The sequence below is a fragment of the Trachurus japonicus genome, chromosome 1, assembly GCF_045865225.1.
Source record: "Trachurus japonicus isolate A0001 chromosome 1, Traja_1.0".
Lineage (NCBI taxonomy): Eukaryota > Metazoa > Chordata > Actinopteri > Carangiformes > Carangidae > Trachurus > Trachurus japonicus.
Window position 1 is genome coordinate 7717463 of NC_140907.1, and position 21117 is coordinate 7738579.

General features: G+C 42.1%; 1 protein-coding gene across 1 annotated transcript in view; it reads left to right on the top strand.

Moving 5' to 3' along the window:
• Positions 1-370: 370 nt before the first annotated feature.
• The window catches only part of LOC146991348 (neuronal acetylcholine receptor subunit alpha-7-like), a 68204-nt gene continuing 47457 nt past the window's right edge, over positions 371-21117 (top strand). Inside the window, exons 1-2 of the mRNA XM_085762279.1 lie at positions 371-563; positions 17118-17257. Coding sequence (XP_085618405.1) covers positions 494-563; positions 17118-17257 — 210 coding nt within the window. The 5' untranslated portion in view covers positions 371-493. The remainder of the gene's footprint in view (positions 564-17117; positions 17258-21117) is intronic.

Here is a 21117-nt window from a genome sequence, read left to right on the forward strand (position 1 = left end):
CGACCTGTGGGATCGCGTGCGTGTGTTGAGGTCGTGCGTGCTCCTCTCTCCTCCAGTCACCATCCATAAAGCAGATGAGGATGAGCAAACCTTGTCGAAGTTGACGCAGCGGCAGCACGCGGACAGGTGGCTGGCTGCAGACAGTCGTCACCACACGCGGGGGACGCGACAGGAAGCACGCGGAGGGCACGCGCTATAAAATGTCTGATATAAAACTAGTCTGAGAGGAGCAGAGCTGAATCAAAAGTGACTTCTGAGGTGGCAGAAGTGGCAAAAAAAAAAAAAAACGAGGAGGGAGAAACCTTGTGTGTGTGTGTGTGTGTGAGAGAGAGAGAGAGAGAGAGAGAGAGAGAGAGAGAGAGAGAGAGAGAGAGAGAGAGAGAGAGAGAGAGAGAGCACACACAGAGCACCAGCAGTCTGACAGGGCTGCGCTCCCTCCAAGTTTGACATCTCCGGCGGGCTACACAGGGAGTTGTTGTGCTCCGCCGCTGCCATGGAGCCTCGGAAGTGCGCTGGATCTGTATTGATTGGAGTTTACCTGTGGGCGACATTCTGCTGTCAAGGTGAGTCACTGATGGAGCCTTCAGTCTGCTCTCTGTCCTCTTCTGATGAGAAGGCAATGCTTTCCCCCCCCTCATATGTATTTTTTTCTTCTCATTTGAGCATTTCTTCAAAGATTTGTTTGGGAGATGAGAGTCGCGCTTCATCTTATATAGTTCTGCCGGTCGCTGCACATCTGTATCCACAACTGGATAAAGGCGTGCAAAGGAGTTGACTGTAGGACATGCTTCTTATTATATTTTTATACAGTTATTATACTGTAAATGATTTGCGCCATAGTTTAACTGAACGTCTCCAGCTTGCATCCTGTGGATCAGTGTGTAGTGTGCACACCAGTGAGCCTTCTTTAAAAAAAAAAAAAAAAAAAGGATCGACATCTGGCCCAGAATAAGAAGGGCGTCCCGGCCATGGTGCACGAAGCCCTTTGGGGCCGCTCATCCCCCCCTCAGTGTAATCTGCGGCTAAAGGATTGTTAAACGCGTGACAACAGTGGCACAGCGTTCAGAGAGGGATAAATCTCTGTAATAATGTTTGAATCCCTGCTTTACATTTTATATCTGTAGATGAATGTGATTTAATGTAGGCATTAGTATTTGGTCTGAAATCATGAACTAATGATGGAATGTATTGGCATCTCTGCTCTGACTGGAGGGGAGAGAGAAAAGCTGCAACATGCAAACAGGTGATGTTGAAACTAAGGAGGAGTGCAGTGCAGTGTGAGCTGCAGGCTCCACACAGCAGGTCTTTACCAGAGCCTCCAGTGCTTTTTACTAAAGCACACAGGTGTTCTGTGATCGGGTTTCTTTGTTCAAACAGAGATACACACACTGAAACAGTCACTATACTATTGTGTAATACTTTAATCTGCATCTTCAAGGATAACATCTGGAGTGTAGCTTGCCAAACACATGCCTGTCTCCATCATCCCACATTGAAGAAGAGAATTTCTCCTAGTGCCTCAAAAAACTTTGGTAAAAATGTGTACTATTATAAAGAGGAGTTAAGCTGTTCCTAAGATGGTTGATTCTGTTTAGTTACCATTGCGCCAAACCTCATTCCCACACACAGTCACTCCAATTAGTTTCCCGGGGAGCAGCGTGTCACTTAGTCTGGATTGGTTTGCTAATGAGATGCAACAATATCTGTTCCCTCCTAAGAAGGCAAATAGATTATACAACACTTGCTGAACGCCATAAATGTTAAAGAAAGGTTTCCATTTCCAATCTCTTTCAAAAACATCTTTAAATTGTTGTATATACTGTAGTTAAACAGTTTTCTGCTTTTTTTCTATTTTTTGGGGGGGAATAATTACGACTGCATTTGATTAGTAATGCACATTATGAACAAACATCATCTCAAAAACAGCTACTCCATAAATCAGTGAATGTAAATGATTGCAAATGGAAGCAACAGGGATTTAATGAATCATGCATGGGGTGGCGCAGACAAACGTCTCTTTCTATTGTTTCTAATTAACTGTAGTTTACTTTTAAACAGCCTCTGTCATGGCCTAATTTAAGACTCATTTTATACACATCTTGGCCTTTTGTATTGTCATCAATCAAGCCAGATAGACGTGTAACATTAACGACCTCAACATTTGTTTAAATCAACACTAATAGATGCTTTTATATTCACAATAGGAACAATGAGTATGTGTAATATGTAGGTGTCTCCTCAAAGTGACAAGCTAATATATTATGTGCTCCATCAGCTCATTGTTTTGACTTTCAGGGCCCTCAGCTTTCTTTATGTGGTTCAGCCTCACTGCTTTTATCACCAGTGTTTCTGTTTTCAGAAAAGCTGTGATAAAGCCCCCCCCCCCTGCACCAGTCAGTCAGAGTTAACACCTAGCTGGTGAATGCAGGTGGAGCAGCTGTCTGCTAAGAAGCCAGACATTCACTTTAGAAATTCATTCAGCATTTTATGCTTCTATGTGTTGTGTTTGTGTGTTTTTAGAAGTGACCTTGTTCATATTCTGGGGGAGTCTTTAATTCTGGATACATACTGGGTCCTGGATACAGCTGTGCTATGCTTTATTAAGATTTGATTACAAGCTATATCATATCATGGATTGCACTGAACACACTGGAAACACTGAAGGAAAAGACACAGGGAGTGTCAAAAATCCCAAAACCAAGTGAAACAGCAGTATTACAGAATAAATACAGATTAGAGACAAAGAAGGTGGGGGGAGGGGAGATATAATACAGGCGGAAGACATTAGTGCAGAGCAGATGAACTACATGGAGGAAATATGGACAAGAAGTAAAAAAGGACAACAATATGCTATATTACATACTGTATTTTTATATATAATGATGTAGTTTAACAAGAAGGAGCAGTAGTCAGACTTCATGGTCCTTCATTTTATCAGCTATTGGCCTTTTAAACAAGCTGCAATTCTCCTTTTCAGCTGTTGTAAATATTGACGTTGCCTCCTCATTTTCTCTGGGTTGTGGTCACAATGGCCCTCTGTGTCTTTTATATCTTTTACTGTGTATTTATTGTTCTCCCTTGTGCTATTCATGTTGACTACTCTCTGTGAACCAAACAGCCTCTTAGAGGACATTAAAGATTGACTCAACCCGAGTCATTCTTTGCCCTACTGTCCTCAAACATCCCTCTTAGTGTGAAGTTAATATTGCTACAAGCAGCAAGCTGTCTGGGTTTGCCTCCTGGCACTTGAAAGCTCCAATATGTTCCACACTAAGATGGGGAAAGCCCAGATTTTGCTTCAGGGTGTGGATTTGATATCGTTTTTCCACAGCTGCTCTCTACTGTACTCAACCTAGTTCCTATATGACCTACAGTACTGAGAAGTTGAGTTATGTTTCACTGATATGATTTTACATGATGCTTGGTATGTAAGCATGTGGTCAGCCAGATAATAACTATTGTTCTTAGTCCCTGGTGACTATAGGTAATACACTAATGAAAACACAAGTTAAAGGGATACTTCACCCAAAATCGATAATTCACCAATTTTCTACTAACTGTCATGCCAAGGAACGGCTGGGAAAACTTTTGGAGTTATCAACGGACGGCATCGGATTTTCATATAATGGCGGTGGATAGAGGTCACTTTTGAATCATCCAAAACACTACTACAACAACAAGGCTAAAAACAGAGATCAAATTAATTGTTTTGAACAACTTTTTCATGTTGCGGCTTCAGGACACTTGGGTCAGTACGGACGAGCTGTATGGAGGTATCTGGATGTTTCATAGTGTGTGTTTAGGACGATTCAAAAGTGAACTCTATCCGCCGCCATTATATGAAAGTCTGTTGCAAGCCGCACCCCCCGTGGAACTCCAAAAGCGCTTTGATGACTCTGAAAGTTCTCCAATGGCATGATGGTGAGTAGAAAATTGTTGATTTTGGGTGAAGTATCCCTTTAAATCCATGAAGACGCTCACTATATATCTGTCGTTCCTATTCATCATCATCATCATCAGCCTCTTTAAACTCTGCCATGGGAATCTAAAACCTTATTGTAAAAGTTAATACATTTGACACACTGTGTGGGGACACTCCTGTGAAGTTGTAGCCTACAGACAATCTTAAATCTGTTAACATGAAACTTGCTATGAGTGCCATACCATAATAACATCATACTTCCATAGCAACCCAGACTCCAACATTGTTGATTACAGCAATGTTTATTATCACATTCCCCCTAAATCCTATAAACTGCCAACTCCAATTTTACCGGCAGTAACTTGGGACTTAAATGTCAAACCTGTGAGAAGTTTCGACTCAGTGATTTGTCAAACCTGGGAGTGTCATTGTCTGTGACAGTAACAAAAATGAGCAACACCAGGTCTGTAAAAATGATTTTTGAAGGCAGTGCTTGCTTTCAAGGGTGAGCAACCCATAAACTGAATTGGCTGTATGTCTACTGCTGCCGCGTCGCAGCCATAAAAAGAAACCATTTTTTATTTCTGTACAGTACTCCTGAGCTTTAATGATTGAGGATGAAATGAGACCCCCACTGGGCTCTGAAATGGAAATATGAGAGGACACTAATGCAATGAGAAAGATATATGGTAGCCATTTGAAGTTGATAGATGCCTTCAGGTTATATCGTGTCTCCGTCCGCATTGGTGTGTTCAGTGTTTTCTATTGAGGATGTGAATCATGTAGGCCTAGCAAAACAGAGAGAGCGCTGGGTTTATTGCTGAAAAATGAAAACTGAAATCGCTTGCAATCTGGGAGATGCAAGGAAAGAAAGGAGTGGAAGCGTGGCTTGGTCGTGGAAATCTGGGGCAGGATTGTGTGTGTCAGCTGGGAGCTCTGAGGCTAAGGATGTGGCTGTTTGTGGGGTAAACTACAGAGTATGAATGTCTTCCTTGGATTTTTCTATTTTTTTTTGTGAAGTCAGCGTTTTTAAAAAGTAAATATATGTGCAAGTAGATGACATCTCTCCTATATCCTCAACATTTGACATCTTTAAAATGCAAACATCGGCATCTGGGTGTGTAGGGGGAGAGTTGGAGCATTTATTTTTTGTTTTTAACAAGTTCTTATTCCCTAAGATTTATTCTTCAGGCTAGGGCTGCCCTACCCTACTAGTAAAGATTATAGGTGCAGTCACACAGTAATACAACATCATATTTAATAATGATTTAGGTTTAGTGAATTAATAATACAGTCTTGTACCATTATTATGGAAACCAAATTGCTAGATTGCCCTTAAATGGATACAGGAAATAGCATAGCAGTATGCACTTGCTTTTATATTGTATTCTCTTGTGTCCCTCCTGCACTTGAAAGCAAATGCTGTTGTGCAGCACAGGATGCAAGTCAAAGTATTATCCATCTGAGTCCCATTTGAAATTCAAAAGTAACGTGCTTGGCACACAGGTTTCCACTGTGATGCTCAGCTGCTCTGATGGCACTGCTGTCTGTGGTGAGAGAGAGAGAGAGAGAGAGAGAACAGATTCTTTTCCTTTATTTTGTCTTTGTGTCGATTCATCGGAGCAATGCAACTTTCCAATTACTGCCCTCCATGAAACAAAACTGTGTGTTTTGTTTGAAAATAAAATTCAGCCACTGCTGAAGAGTTTTTACTTGTGGTTTGTGGTGCATTTCAGTTTAAAGCATTTACAGGTGGGCTGAGAGAAATGTTTTAGATGATGATAAGACCATCGTATAACCTATAAAATGAAACGGGCACTGACTGGCCATATTCAGTTTTTCACTAACACTAACCCACATTATAAATGTTCACTTGGTTTAGATGCGCAGTGAGCGTCATGTTGATTTTTAGCAGCCTAGCAACCACAGCTTTCTACTGCACTCAAATGTTCCCAAGAGAACATCACATCTCAATAAAAACATTTCAAATGAATGAATTGACAAAACAACACATGAATTAAAGCCATTCAAGTTATATACACAATTGACTTGAAATGACTTACAGTACTTGTAGATATACTGTCACAGTATTAGTGATCTTCTATTTCATAGGGTTCGAGTCGTACTGTAGGGTTTCCCATCTGGTGACTGGGGAGGCCATCATGCTGAAAGTATAGAGCACGGACAATTGTGGCCATAAACAGATGCACATGTTCAACATCAACACTCACATTGACTGTGGCATTTAAACCATGATTGGTTTCTATTGAGGGACATCATTTAATCACACCACCAGGACTGTTGCAGGTTGTGTCCATGGATTCAAACTCTGACAGGGTCATCTGCCCCCTCAGCAAGAGATTCAGATTCATCAATCCAAGCTGTGTTTTTCAGTCCCCAACTGTCCAGTTTGGGCACTGCTGCAGTCTTTTACTGTTGTAGTTCATCCATCCCAAGGTTGCAAGTTTCAGAAATTCTCACATCAGACTATTTGGCACCAAAGTAAAAATCCCTGAGGATCACTTCTTTTCTCAGTTCTGTTTTAATGAACATGAATTGAAGCTCTGAACTGACACGTACTGTATGTGGGTACTTACAATTTTTATAAAGGGGGGGTTTAGTTGTGACTTACTGTACAGGCTAAGTGCTCGCTGAAGATTGCCTGATTGGATGATGAAGCACAGAAAAGTGCTGCTCATCCATTTACAGTGGTCCTACTTCTAAACCATTCAAACCAAACTATCAGATCACAGCTAAAATAACTAAATATTGACTGAAAATTGATTAAGTTTATGAGAAAACATTCACACTTATGTTATATGAAAATCCATGAACAGTAAGTACATTGGATGGAATTTTGTTTATTGATTAACCCATAGTATAGCTGCTGCTGCTGCTGCTGCACAAAAGACACAAGGGAGACAAGGTGTGAGCGGAGGAGAGGAGGAAGAAAGCGGGCAGAGTGACCATTCTCCTGTTTACATTCACCACACTGCAGTAGCCGCCCCCAGGCCTTCACAACATAATGACACAGTAATCCGGTCTTCCTTAAAACCCTTGCGACCTCCTTAACGTGAGGGGTCACACTGCCAGCCAAGTACACTGGGGCAGTGAAGTAAATGTTGAATGAGAGATGAGCTGAGATGAGTTTTCTGGACTATCTCCTCTGATCCCTCACTACAAACTTGTAACAGCATATTTTTGACAGCCTTTCATGAGCACAGTGGATTGGAGAAGGTTTTTTTTTCTCTCCATTTATTTCAAAACATCATTTAATTATCCGTCCATCTGTCTTTCCTTCTAATCATCTGTTCATTCATATGCTCTATAAATCTCTGGTTTACAGTTTAGCTGCACTGTACTGCCGGTTGATGCTGGTTTCATTGTTCTTGACTGTAACATTTACAGGATTTGGGAAATAGCACATTTTTGTGAATTAACCTCACAGAAAGAAAAAAAAAACATTTTGACGATACCAGCAGAAGAATTTAGATTTTGGATTGAATCAGGATGTTTCATTCATTCAGAGCATTGAGTTAAGGGAGGCAGGAACCAATTGTACTCACATTAATGAACAAATCCATGGAGATTAACATCAGGGTCAGTAGGAAATCTTTCCTCCTCCTCTGACACCTTTGATGAATAATGTTGATCCTGTTTTGATGAGTTTCAGTTTCAGATTAAAGCACTATCAATTCACAATAGTGATTGTTCTTGTAATCCCAGAGCCACGCTACATGGCATGCTTCACAAAACAAAAAGCACATATTTGCCTGCACAATATGCACCTATATTATTTATTATTATAAAAAGCATGTCAGGTTAATGGTGCGTTCCAGGCAACCCGTAACTCGTGTTTTTCCGACTTGTTCCCATGGTTACCCGTTGGAACGTCAGTTAAACTCGTAACTTCCCACCTGTGAACTCGTACTAGATCGATGTACTCCCACTTACAACAAGTGACGTCACGCAACAAAATGGCAAGCCCTGTGGAGGAGGTGTTTCTTTGTGTGACACACGGTGAGAAATAGATTTTAGGACAATTCACACGTTACAATCATAATATTCAACATATGATTACGTCTCTCATACGTCTCTCCTCCTCCGTTTCGCTCAAATGAGCGTTCAGCAAGCACCTTTGCCGGTTGTAGGCTAGTTAAAAAGCAGCATACAGTCCGCCATGTTTGTTTACATCTGACTCCCAGAATTCCTTGCGTTCAGACAGTTCAGCCGTAACTTGCCTGTAACGCTACAAAGTCGTAAGTGGTGACTTGAAGTTGTGACTTACGAGTTCAAAAGCCTGCCTGGAACGCACCATAAGTGTAACATATCTTCTTCTTAAAGGGACAAAACAAGGAGGTTAAGGTGTTCTGAGGAGTGATGTCACAGTGAACAGTCGGCTGGAAGTTCAGGTTTGAGGCGTTGAGTAGACATTTGACATTCAATCACTTATTGATCCACAACCGGTCCATGCTGAAAACAGCCACATTATAGTTATTTGTCTAGGAAGACGTTTCACCTCTCATCCAAGAGGCTTCATCAGTTCATGTAGCATCTGACCAGGCTGGGACTGGTCCAACTATCTGGTGTGGAGACTCACTATTTAACCTCTTGTGTGGGCGTTTACAAGGGTGATGATGTCACTGGTTCCCTTTTGTGCTCCAAGTGCCAACGACAGTCGTTTAAATGACTGTCTTTGATGGAAAGTTGGTTTCGACTTCGTTAGTGCCCTATTGTGTTATAACGACAGTCGTTGGAGTCACTTGCCACTTGTGAACAGTAGTTGTTCTTTGAGGCTAGATTGTTGAATCTCCTGGGAAGGGATGAAAGGGCAGCTTCCCAGGAGATTCACTGGGAACGGCCGCGAGGCGATACGTAAGCGGGGCGGAGCGGAGTTTTTTAACTGCTACACCAGGCACGGACGCAACGCGACACGGCTTCACTGTTTGTTGTTGCAGCTGTCAGCTTCACCTTGTCAAGCTGCAGTAAATGAGTGACTTTATGCATCTCAACACATTTTTACATCCCTCCTGTTAAAATGGATTGACAGTACCTTTTTCACAGGTAATTTGCTGACTATGTAGGGTTTGCAAGTGCAGACTATATTAAATGGTATCAATTAACTGTTTAACTACACGATCATGGATCCACAATGTAAAAAAAACAAACCCCATAATGTTGCACTGCTACTGGCTTTGCCTCTGGTACATGAGACATTTATTTTAATCACTTTTAAACGTAATATATTTGTTTTATACACAGTTCTCTGTAGTTTTCTACCTGTTTGAGGGCCGCGTAGTACGCGACGAGGAAATAAAATAGACTCGGCGCGAAAAAGAATTGAAATGCCGCGCGACGGCCGCTGGAATGTGCGTCGCTCACATGGCCGGTGGAGGAGCTTCCATTGACTGAATGGGCGCGAGCTGCTGCGCGACATACGTTTCGCGTCGCGGCCGTTCCCAGTGTATTTCAGCCGTAATTCCTCAGCACATCCGCTCAGGACCACATGTTTTTGGCTATTTGTTTACCTTTTTCTCACGTCGAACCGAACTCTGTACATCACCTAGAAACAAACGGTCTTCACGTGGTTGAAGAGTGACTTTCCAACGTGCTCCTCGAAAAAACGGCGAGTTTTTCCGCCGTTTCGTTCGTGAGTACGAAGTAGAAGAAGAGAGCTGGGTTTCTCCAAAAACGGAGCTCCCGCTCTAGTTTCAGAGAAAAACGCACTTTTGTGTCAAGTGGCAATCTGCTCATTTTACCGCTACTCTGCAGTGTGGCATGTCTCCCAAATCATTTCTACGGCTAAATAAATATATTTGTAGGCAAATCTGGGGGGTGTGGCAGCGTGGAGTGCAGCGGTGCGGGTCTCTGGCCGCAGCGCAGCAGCTCCGGGACACTGCTGTGTGACTGGCCGGCGATGAGTGCTCTGAGGCGGGGGGCCGGCCGGTCACAGCACCCGCTGCAGAGCGCCCGCTCTGCTGCACAGCGCCGTGAAAACAGCAGTGATAATGGGCTTTCAGATCCGAGTCTCCACACCAGAAACGTTTGTAACAGCACCGGAAAAACTCGCCAGATTTGTCGCCAGTCGCTTTTGTCAAAAGAGGGTTTGGAAAATCGCCAGATTCAGCGAAAAAGTCGCAACACTGTAGCCGACAGCCGCACAGCGCTGCACGCTGTCCCCAGAGCAGCATTCAAGGCGAACGATTACTCAAACAAAACCAAGATCACACAGTTTATAAAAAACATTATGTTTTGATTTTAGTTTAAAACAGTTTTACATATCAGAGGACTACCATATTCACACACAGGGCACCTCAGAGTGTCTATTATCGTAATCTGTAAAAAAAAAACGGTTTTGACGAGTTTACTCGTCAATGGTCGTGAACGTTCGGCAGGCTGTGACGAGTTTACTCGTCAATGGTCGCGAAAGAGTTAAACGACTGTCGTTGGCACTTGGAGCACAAAAGGGAACCAGTGACATCATCACCCTTGTGAACGCCCACACAAGAGGTTAAATAGTGAGTCTCCACACCAGATAGTTGGACCAGTCCCAGCCTGGTCAGATGCTACATGAACTGATGAAGCCTCTTGGATGAGAGGTGAAACGTCTTCCTAGACAAATAACTAAGTCCAGTTGCTTTCGATTTAACCTCCTTTGAAATACTATGACCTGGACAAATGAGAATATGCACCGGCCACCTGACGTCCTCTTCTGCAGTCTAACAAGTCCCAACACAGTTTCAAAATGAACTGAAAATATATGGCTGTTACAAATGACTATAACCATACAGTATTCCCTTAAGGAGCCATGCACAGTGCACTGATTTGCTTAACCCTCCATTGCCCCAGTCTCTCTCTCTGTCAAATACACGCACACACACACACATGCACAAACGCATTGGGAATTAATCAATGCGTTACAGCCAGATTGGCTAAATCAACAACATGCACCTGTTATTTGCATATAGAGCAGTGCAGTGAGATCCAGTCACAAATGGTCACTCCAGATGCATGTGGAGATGCATTTTAATGCCAGGTGCAAACAGGACCACAATGCAGGACACTTTTATAACACCACAAAAAGTAATTGTGAAAATCTTAAGAGACTGGCTGCTGGTATCTTAATTTGAATCAAAGGTTTTATGTTGATACTGCACAAGCATAGAAAAGCACAAGCACGACCTGGATAACAATGTGGGAATGGAAATGTACAGCATAACAAAGGCATTTGGAGAAAACACAACAGAAAAGACATTATGTAACAAATGAACTGCTGACATAAAGTATCACACATGGTAACACTGTAAAGGTAAACATACAGCTCTCCAGAAGCTTCCCCCTGATGCAAACTGAAGCCTAATAACACAGACAGGCAGACACACTGCCTGAGGACGCACTGGGATAACTCACCACAACTAACAGCAGATTGTGTGCAGGTACTGCAGTCTACCTGTTATAGTATCAGCTCACTCTGTGTGTATGCCTGTGTCTTCCTGGAGCAGAAAGTACTGCATGTGTTCAGAATGTTCTGTCTTCTGTTGCAAAAGACACAAGAGAGCATTTGGTTTGAAGAAATGTTAGGCTATGTAACTTCTGGCACTCGGGCTCTCTCAATTAAAAGGGAATTTCCGTTTTTTACAATTATTAATGGCATAAAATACGACAATTTACTCACCCATATAACTTTGGTGTCATTACGAGTCCGTCCGACGAAATTAGCTCCAGCCGATCAGCCACGTATATCTGTATAATGTGAGTCTACAGGGCAGTGGAATGCAGCCTCTAAATAACACATTATCTGCCGTGAAACTCGTTCATTTCACCAATATTTTGTTATAGTGCTATTCCCCTCTGAGTCCGGGGTTAGCTTTTATCAACATTTGGGGTCTGTAGGTTGACCCAGAGCGATAGATATAACAGAGTGGCGACAGCCTTTGATGTCGCCGCCAGCGCGGTCACGTGGTTCATGTAGCTCCCAATAGTTCCAAACGAGGCTGCCGCTGTCATGTTCTGCTATGGGACAGACAGCACTGAGCTTGCTTTTGGACGGTAAATATTAAAAAATAAACCGTACAAAGGTATATTTACAACTGTTACTGAATTACTGTATGTACATCAATGTCAGTTTTCAAACAAAAGGCAAAATCTTCTTGCTTCAAGGTTTTATTTGTCACTCTAAAGTGAAGATTAGCCTGCCCTACAGTAAAAATGGCATAAGAAGAGGAGTAAAGCAATATATTAAGCGGGAATATATATATTTAAGCATAAAAGATGTTCAATGAAACCCACACAGTTTGAAACAACGTTCAAAACACACACACAGCCAGTATCACCTAAATATAAAGCCCGCTAGCTTAATGCTAACGTATAATGCAAAACCTCATAGACGGGCTAACAGAAATTAGCATCGATATCGCCATTTTGCGGCAACCGAGCCACAGCAGTAAAGCTGCCAAAACCTGGCTTTAGCGCTGTCAACACGTCACAGTTTTAATATTTTTTTCATGCAAGAAAGTCACCGTTTAATCCGGAGTCTGTGGTCAGTTCATAACGTTTGTTAGGAACTTGCACTGATGTTTGTTCTGGGAGAAGTGCAGAGTCTGTGTGAGCCCCGACCGGGGACCAGGGGCAGCGGCTGTCACAGCAGCAGCAGCCGCTCTACTGAGCTGATCTGCCGGGGCCGACCGTCCGTCCTCCCGTCGGAGAAAACGAGCCAAGTAACGTATCCGCATGCTTTTAGAGGTTTACCGCTGGCTTGTTAAATTATTTTGAAGAGATTAATGTTGGTCTCATTGATGAAATTTAACAACTGTGGCAGTGGCATTAGTTTGTTTGAATGAAAAGTGAGCAGGGCTGCTTCTGGGCTACGGACTGAAATCACCACAGTTACGTAAATAAATAAATGTTTTTCAATGAACCGATCAGTCTAATAATTTTTATTTTGTTAAGTCAACATGGTTACTGTACTTGGGAAAGATTATTACCACTTTATAACTTAAAATTGGTCGGTATTTCGTCAACGTAGCTCAGTAGTTTCTTGCTGTGCAGCCATAGAAACAGACGTGGTCCAGCGCCGCGGGAGGAATGTTTGGAACTATTGAGGGCTCCATGACCCGGAAGTCGGCCCGCCATTTTTTACAACGGAGTCCTATGGGAGTGTCGCCACTCTGTTATATCTATCGCTCTGGGTTGACCTACTGACCTCTAACCTGGATGATGTCATCTCTGAGCGCCGCGCGGCTCATTCTGATAATAATCATTCCACTTCGGCATTCGGGTCCATTTTTATCTCAACTAGCCAGAGTTTTAGTGAGTCCAGGTTGAGAGGAAGCCTGTGGAAGCTGAACTTCGTCCAGCTGCTCATTTTGTTCTGACAAGTCAGAAACACGCAGAAACAAACCGTAGCATTAGTGGTAGCAACAAGCCGCGCGGCGGTCGGAGATGACATCATCCAGGTCAGAGGTCAGTAGGTCAACCTACAGACCCCGGATGTTGATAACAGCTAACCCCGGACTCAGAGGGGAATAGCACTAGCGTATCATAACAAAATATTGGTGAAATGAATGAGTTTCGTGGCAGATAATGTGTTATTTAGAGGCTGCATTCCGCTGCCCCGTCTTCTCGCATTATACGCGGCTCTCGGCTGGATCTAATTTCGTCGGAACGACTTGTAATGACACCAAACTCATCTGGGTGAGTAAATGATCGTATTTTATGCTAGAAAAAAGGTCCAGATTGTAAAAAATGGAAATAATACAATAATAAAAAGCAGTGACGTCATGAAATAGCAGGGGATCATGGCACGTGACCACATTGTTGTAAACATCTCAATTTGTTGAGGTCTCCTCCTCCCCAAAACAAATATATGCAGTTATTCTAACTATAAAGACAGAATAAAGCAGTTTTACATTAAAGTTAGTGTTTTCCAAGCGCTATATGGCAGATGTGAGATATCAGGGAAGAGATGGGAGATGAGACTACTGCTAACCTTCGTTCTAGGAGGCTTTTACAAAGGAAGCAGAATTACCCACAGAGAAGACTTCTGTTCCAAAGCAAATGAACTAGCTGATTAAAGTTGATAGAAACAGCAAATAAGTCAGTTTCACTTTGAAAATCTGTGATTTACAGACACAGGATGTTATGGAACGGCTGGGAATGGAAATTGTTTAACTTTGTTTCTTTATAACTTATGATACAGATGCTCAGGAGGTTTTTACTTTCAGCTAAATTCTACACAGAGGTGTCATTATCCTCACCATGATAGATGATTAAAATTGGCAGAAAAAATGAATAAAATATTAATTTATTTCTCTAATAACGTATCCTTATGTCTGATGATGACTAAAACCCTTCATCTGCTTGAAATATATAGGCCTTGTTGAAAATGAGCAAGGGGTACAACATGTATTTCAGAATAAACTGGAATAAAAGTGAATTTGATTTCCACAATGCCACAATGTCATTGGCGGGTGATCAAACGTAACAAACCGTTGACAAAAATGGCAGATTTTTCTGAGTTTGAGAATTTCTCGAAAACATCTAAGATAATGAAAGTACATAACTCAAAAAGGGATGTGTTCCTTTCTGCTGCAGCTCTTTAATGCACAGCTTGTTTTGCCGTGACTTGTTTCACTCCATCGGTTCTCAACACTTCAGCTGGCTGACACCCTCACCCATTATGCAGATTCCCCGGTCATGCCAAGATTTAGGGGTGCCCCATCTGACACTCACCAATCCCCCTCACACAAAAACACACAAGTGAGCTGTCTGTTTATTTTCGCCTCATTAACTAATTAGTCATCCATTCAGTCATTGTGGCTGCACTCACATCTTGGCTGTCACTCCATAATTGCTGGAATATGTTGAGACAACATCTAATTTGGACAAGGGTCACTGGGGAAATACACACAGAGACCTTTTCTGTTGTGGCTGAGATGAGAGGCTGAGGGATGTTGTGATGCTGGCAGTCTTGATGTGATACAGGAAGCTTCTTTCCAAGTTTCAGTGGGTGGGTGGCCTAAAGCTAGTATATGCAGAATTGCATGTGGTTGTAGCATCTACTAAATGATTCTGGTGGCATATGTTTTATGTTGAAGAAAAGCGAAACAGTTGGATGATTGTTGGCCAAAGGGTTAGTGTGTATATACCCACAGTTAGGGCATGAAGGGGTATGCTCCTCTCTCTCTCTGCCCTTGTTTTGTCTTTCTAGATGTTGGTTAAAACATGATAGACTAGTATGTATAACCCTGACCCATCTCACTCCAGATAAGAGCATTATTTTAAGCTTGATCACAACAGCAGGGCCAGCCCTAAAATCATGAATGTCCCTGACTAAACTGATGGACTGAGTGATCATATTCCCAATAATGATTGGGAATTGGCCAATGGGGAAAGTCCACATGACAGTGGAGTTTCCCCATTGGCCACTACTCAAACAGTTTCTATTTGAGGGGTGCTTACAGAATTAGTCCTATACCAGCTTAGTGCATTTGTTGCTAGATGCTCTTTAAAGGAGACGTATTCTGCCCCCTTTCCACAAATTAAAATAGTTCCCAGGTGTCTTAAAGACATGTCTGTGACATGCTTTAGTCAAAATACCTCAAGGATCAAACATCACAGCTATTTTCATCCTCTCTAAACAGTCCTGTTCAAAACGGCTGGTTTCAGTGTCTGTCCCTTTAAATGCAAATGGACCACTGCTTGCCCCACCCCTTCTACTGGTACTATGTAGGGGTGGTATTATGCAAATTTGAAACCTAGTTGCATCACTGGAAGACAACTGAGGGAACAGATCATAAAACCACGTGGATTCCAACCTAGAGAGCCTGAAAATTTTTTTGTCAATTCTCACATTTTGGGGTCCGGAAGGCAAGACAAACACCTAAATATATGTTAAAGAGCCTTCAGAAAGTGATATTTCCCTAATATGTCCCCTTATTAGGGCTTATTAAGGCTGGGTATAATCTAGTGTCTGACTGGACTGTATATGGGTTCAAGGGCTACACCTCTTGTTTAGAGCAATCTGCCGAGCCACTCTGGTTTCCCAGTTACTTTAACTGAAGTGAACAGAAAAATAACTAAACATTAGACACACAGCAGGGGAGTCTGAGGGACAGATAAAATCACATCAGTAAGTACTAAACTAAATAATCTATTTGATGTGAATAGCATCTAAATAACAGATACAACTGCAACTGGAAATTAGACATGATGGTTACTGCAGAGCAGCATTAAAGCTCTGTACAGAAATGAAAGATTTCAGTTTTCACAGTTTTAACTGTGTCATCAGTTCAGCACGTTGAGCATGTGCAGTCAAGCTACACACTAGATTTTGAAGTAGTCTTGTTTTTATGGCCTGTTTTGAAATCCTGAAACAGGAAATTAAATGGGATTGAGGTAGATTACTGTAACACATTTTATTCTGGCTTTCAATGAATTAAGATGTAGTCGCAACATTTTCCGGATTGTATGTTAGGAGTTTGATGATGTGGATTATCATCCAAATCTATGAAATTACATTTATTACCTCACAGTCCTGCCCTGACTATGATAAGATTCTCCTCACAGTCAAAGGCTTTTTTTTCTTTTGTTTTTAGTTGAATTTTACTCTGAGAGCAGCGCGGGTGAAGGAGAAACAATGGAAACAGCGAGGTGCCAAAGAAAAGACATGCTCCCTTCACGACTGACTGGCTTTGCTTTTGCATCGGGGACTGCATCACTGTAATATTCATTCCTGTTAAAGATGGATGATTCATTGTTCAGTGTAAACACTTGATGAGGCCTAATGAATACAGGGAGGACAAAATGAAAGCACAGTCAACACAATTAAAGTTCACCGAGTTAATAATGTGCTCATTACGTCCAGCGTATCACAACCTCATCAGGATCTCTTGAGGGACTTGGCGCCACACTGATGGCGTTGGAAATAAAGAATTGATTAGATTACAGGTATTAATTAGTGAGGGAGATCATCTCCAGTTGGCTTTAATAAACTACTGGGTTGTTTTTGTAAATGATGCATAAGTCTGCCTGTCGTGCTCTCCATGCTTTCACGCCTTTAATTATTACTGTCCCACATGTTACTCACTCCCCCCATCCCTTTAACACCTGTGCCTCCGTTTATCTCCTTCACACCCCAATTCCTCTACTTAAGTGCTCTCTCTCCTCACAACTCTCCTAACTCTTCTCCCTCCAGGTTGTCGTGGCGGTGTTCACCAGAGGAAGCTCTACCACGACCTCATGGTCAACTACAACCGTCTGGAGAGACCTGTCCAGAACGACTCTGCGCCCATTGTGGTGGATCTTGGCCTCACATTGCTGCAAATCATTGATGTGGTGAGGATATGTACAGTATGTGTGCGTGTGTTAGGGCTTTCTTCTCCATCGAAGTGTATACAGAGAATGCTTGAGGACAGACTCAAGGGGTGAGGGAGGGTGTGTGTGGAATTTATTTTGGAAATCAACGCAGTGAGCGAAACAAGTTAAAGGACAATCCCGGGCAAATTCAACTCGGGGGTGTAATGTATTGTTATGTGTTACTGTGACTTTAAGGTGAAAGGTAACCGTGTGGGGGGCACAACAACACTTCCGGGTTAGAGCCATGTTGTATTATGGTCTGTGAGCTAAGTAAAGTTGGACTAGCTGTGACACGAAAACCTGGTCATCCTGTCAAGTTATTTATTACACCAAACACAACAGGGGGTGTATTTTCCTATCATTTTAGGTCTAAAAGAAGGAATCTTAAGATTTTCAGTTTAATTGCTCCTGTTTTGCGGTAGTTGTGTCTGTCCCCGCATCGCCACGGCAGCGATGAATGGGAGCGGATGGAAGTTCCGCTGCTTAGGCTGTTTACATCCCTCAAAGCCACATCTTTCCCCAATGGCTTCTCAAACATTCACCGAGAAGTTTATTTACTTCAAGCAAGCCGACATGTTTGTAAAACTAGATCTAATTCAAAGTCTCCCGGAGTCTTGCGCGAGACCCAAGTTGCCGTGCTCGGTGTGTTCACGTGCAGTCGGAAGTTCCCGTTTGTGTCATAAACATAAGAATATCAACTCTTGACTTGCTTGAAGTAAATAAACTTCTCGGTGCATGTTTGAGTCGCCATCTGACGCTGTCTGTGGGAAAAATTATGGCTTTGAGGGATGTAAACAGCCTAAGCAGCGAAACTTCCATCCGCTCCCATTCATCGCTGCCGTGGCGATGCGGGGACAGACACAACTACCGCAAAACAGGAGCAATTTAACTGAAAATCTTAAGATTTCTTCTTTTAGACCTAAAATGTTAGGAAAATACAGCCCAGAGTTGAATTTGCCCGGAATTGTCCTTTAAGCTGAACAGTGTTTGTGAAACTGACTGTTTTGTTGTGATGTTTTCATGGAAGGCTTCTCTCTGATTTATCTGCAGTGGCTATGGCTCATGTGTGTTAATAAATCTACACTGATTTTTTTTTAACATTGAAAAAACATTCAGAGGCGAAAAAAAGTCAGTACTAGAAATTCCAATTCAAAATCCAATGACACAGATTTACTTCTGTAGGCTACTCATGGTAATGCACATACTTTGTGGTTTTTGCACTTCATTTCTCTGTGACCATAAGACTTTATTTCACTAGCTGGAGCACCCACCCCAGTGAGAGTATTTGTCTTTAAAAGAGCTCTTTATATCCATCTTCATCCTGTGGCACTATAACTCTCAGGCATTTCTCTCATTCACCAACAACATTCAAGCTCAGTATTGAGGTATCCCCACTTATTTTTTGCCTTTTTCTTCTTCTTCTGGGTAATAGCCTACTTTAACATTTTGAGACGCATGCATAGTAACTTTTCTGAGTTGTAGGAGATGATTTACAGCTTTTAGTATATTTATTAAATAAGAAGACACAGCAGTCCAGTGTGATTCAACACACAAAATTAAAAGCCTGCAGTGATGTGAATTAATGCAAAGACGTGCATGTCTACGCATGTTTACACCAGAGGGAATACCAGAGATAACTCAAGTTTTTAATGACTTTTCAGTTCATTTTTGGACTGAAACAAACACAGACACACACACACAGAGAGTAGTGGAGAATCAGTTGCTGGCTAGTTTACCACTAATGTCTGTGCAGTTGGTGCATAGGCTGCTTGGCTGTTTGTTTATGTCACTGATACGGTGATAAGGTGGTAATTAGCTTGGTTTGCTTCTTTTGCACAAATGAAATGAATCAAAATATTAAATGTAGATTTATCTGTGTAACACAGTTTCCAGTGATAAGTGGGGAGCAATTTTCTTTTTAATGTCTTCCATAATAATCACCGAAAAGAACAGTTGACTAAACTTTACCTGTCCCACTGCAAACAATTGCAGGTGGGAACCACACTAAAGGTGTTGTAAATAAGCAACAGAAATGTTACAGTTGCAAACTACATATGAGAAATTGGCCTGATAAACTTCGGCAGCTGATAATGAAATTATATGAAAAAAAGGATGTAATAATTGCTGATATCATAAACTCAATAACATTAATATCAGGGCTTACAGTTGATAATATCAAAAATATTTAATAATCACATAAGCGTCAATAGTTTATCATGATAAATTACAGATACTTTTCAAAGGTTTCATGTTTGCAATAAAAATGTTTCATATTGTCCAAAAACCGTCAAAGGCCTCACAGCATGTGGCTTAAAAAATACGTGATAGTGTCATCTGAGTAGTAACTGTTAGCAGAGACAGTTTAGCCCACAACACAAATAATAAGCAAAAAAAAAGTGTTGATTTAATTGTTCTATAAAAATGTCTTTGGCAGCTAAACAGGAGGTTGATGAGGTTTGTGATTCATTTTCATGAGTAAAATAATGTTTCTAAAAAATAAAAATCCATGTTAACATGGAGATGGATACAACCACATGACACGGCGGAGTAATATTTTTAGTGATGAGTCAGGCATGCTGCCATGCTGATTTGGGTGTCTTCTAAATTTCTTGTTGACCAATCAGATTGCTTGGTCGGAACTACTTGTTGTATAATGTCTGTTTTGACATCATCAGGAAATGATGTCAAAATGGAACACTCAGCTTCAAGTCAAAATGTCTTGTGTTGTGACATCATGAAGCAGTACTTGTATAGAAGAGAACACAATAGCTCATTCCACACACATTACTGAAACAGACGTCTGTTCAGAGCGCACAGTGTGATTTTTAGTCGTTAAGTTTTCAAACTTTCTTAAAACTAACGCAATGGCGAATACTGGTTCAGAACTTAAACGGGAGCTAACAGTCCGACAACTGAGGGACATGTTTGAGGTCTCAACGATGGTGTCGAGGGATCCCGATAAACAAATGGAGGCTTGTGCTGACAGGGTGTCAGAAGGTGATCCACCTGTGGAGAAAAACCTGAGGGATGAGATTTTGGCCTTCCATAAAAAAACATCTGATCAGAAGCTGGCTCTACAGGGAGAGCTGCAGCAGCTGAAAACCCAGCTGGACACTCAGCTCAGACTAAACTGTGAACTAAGTATGGAGCTTGGAGACGAGAAAGAGAGGAACAAAGCTCTCCAAGAAGCTTCATACCAAGACACCCAGAAGTATGAAGCTGAACTCCTCAGGGCCAAACAGCAGGCTGAGAGCCTGCAGCATGAGCTGGAGGACGAAATGAAGGCTCATGCTGCCACGATGAAAGAACACCTGCTCCTGGAGGAAAACCTGAGGGCTGAGAACAACACCCTCCGACAAGGGATGTTACAAGAGATCAGCCTTGCTAAACGAAAAGCATCGGACAAGAACCTGGTTCTGAAGAAAGAGTCAGAGGAGCTGAAATCTCAGCTCAACACTCAGCTCTCCCTCAACTCTGAGCTCACCACAGAGTTTGAGGCAAAGAGACAGAAGGTCACGACTCTCCAAGAAGAACTGGAGAAACTTCAAGCTTCATACCAAGACCTCAAGAGAGCCCAAACCACCACCACAGACCTGCTGAATCATCTCTACAGACCAATGAAGGCTCATGATGATTTGATGATGCAAAACGCTTTCTTCGCAGCAAAAGTGCGGGATGAGATCGACGCCATCAAAAAACAGATGACCCCAGGGTTCGACAAATCATTGGACGAGAACCTGGCTCTCAAGAAAGAGCTGGAGGAGCTGAGAGCTCAGCTCAACAGTCAGCTCTCACTAAACCATGAGCTGACTGCAGAGCTCAAGGCAGAGAGGAGCAGC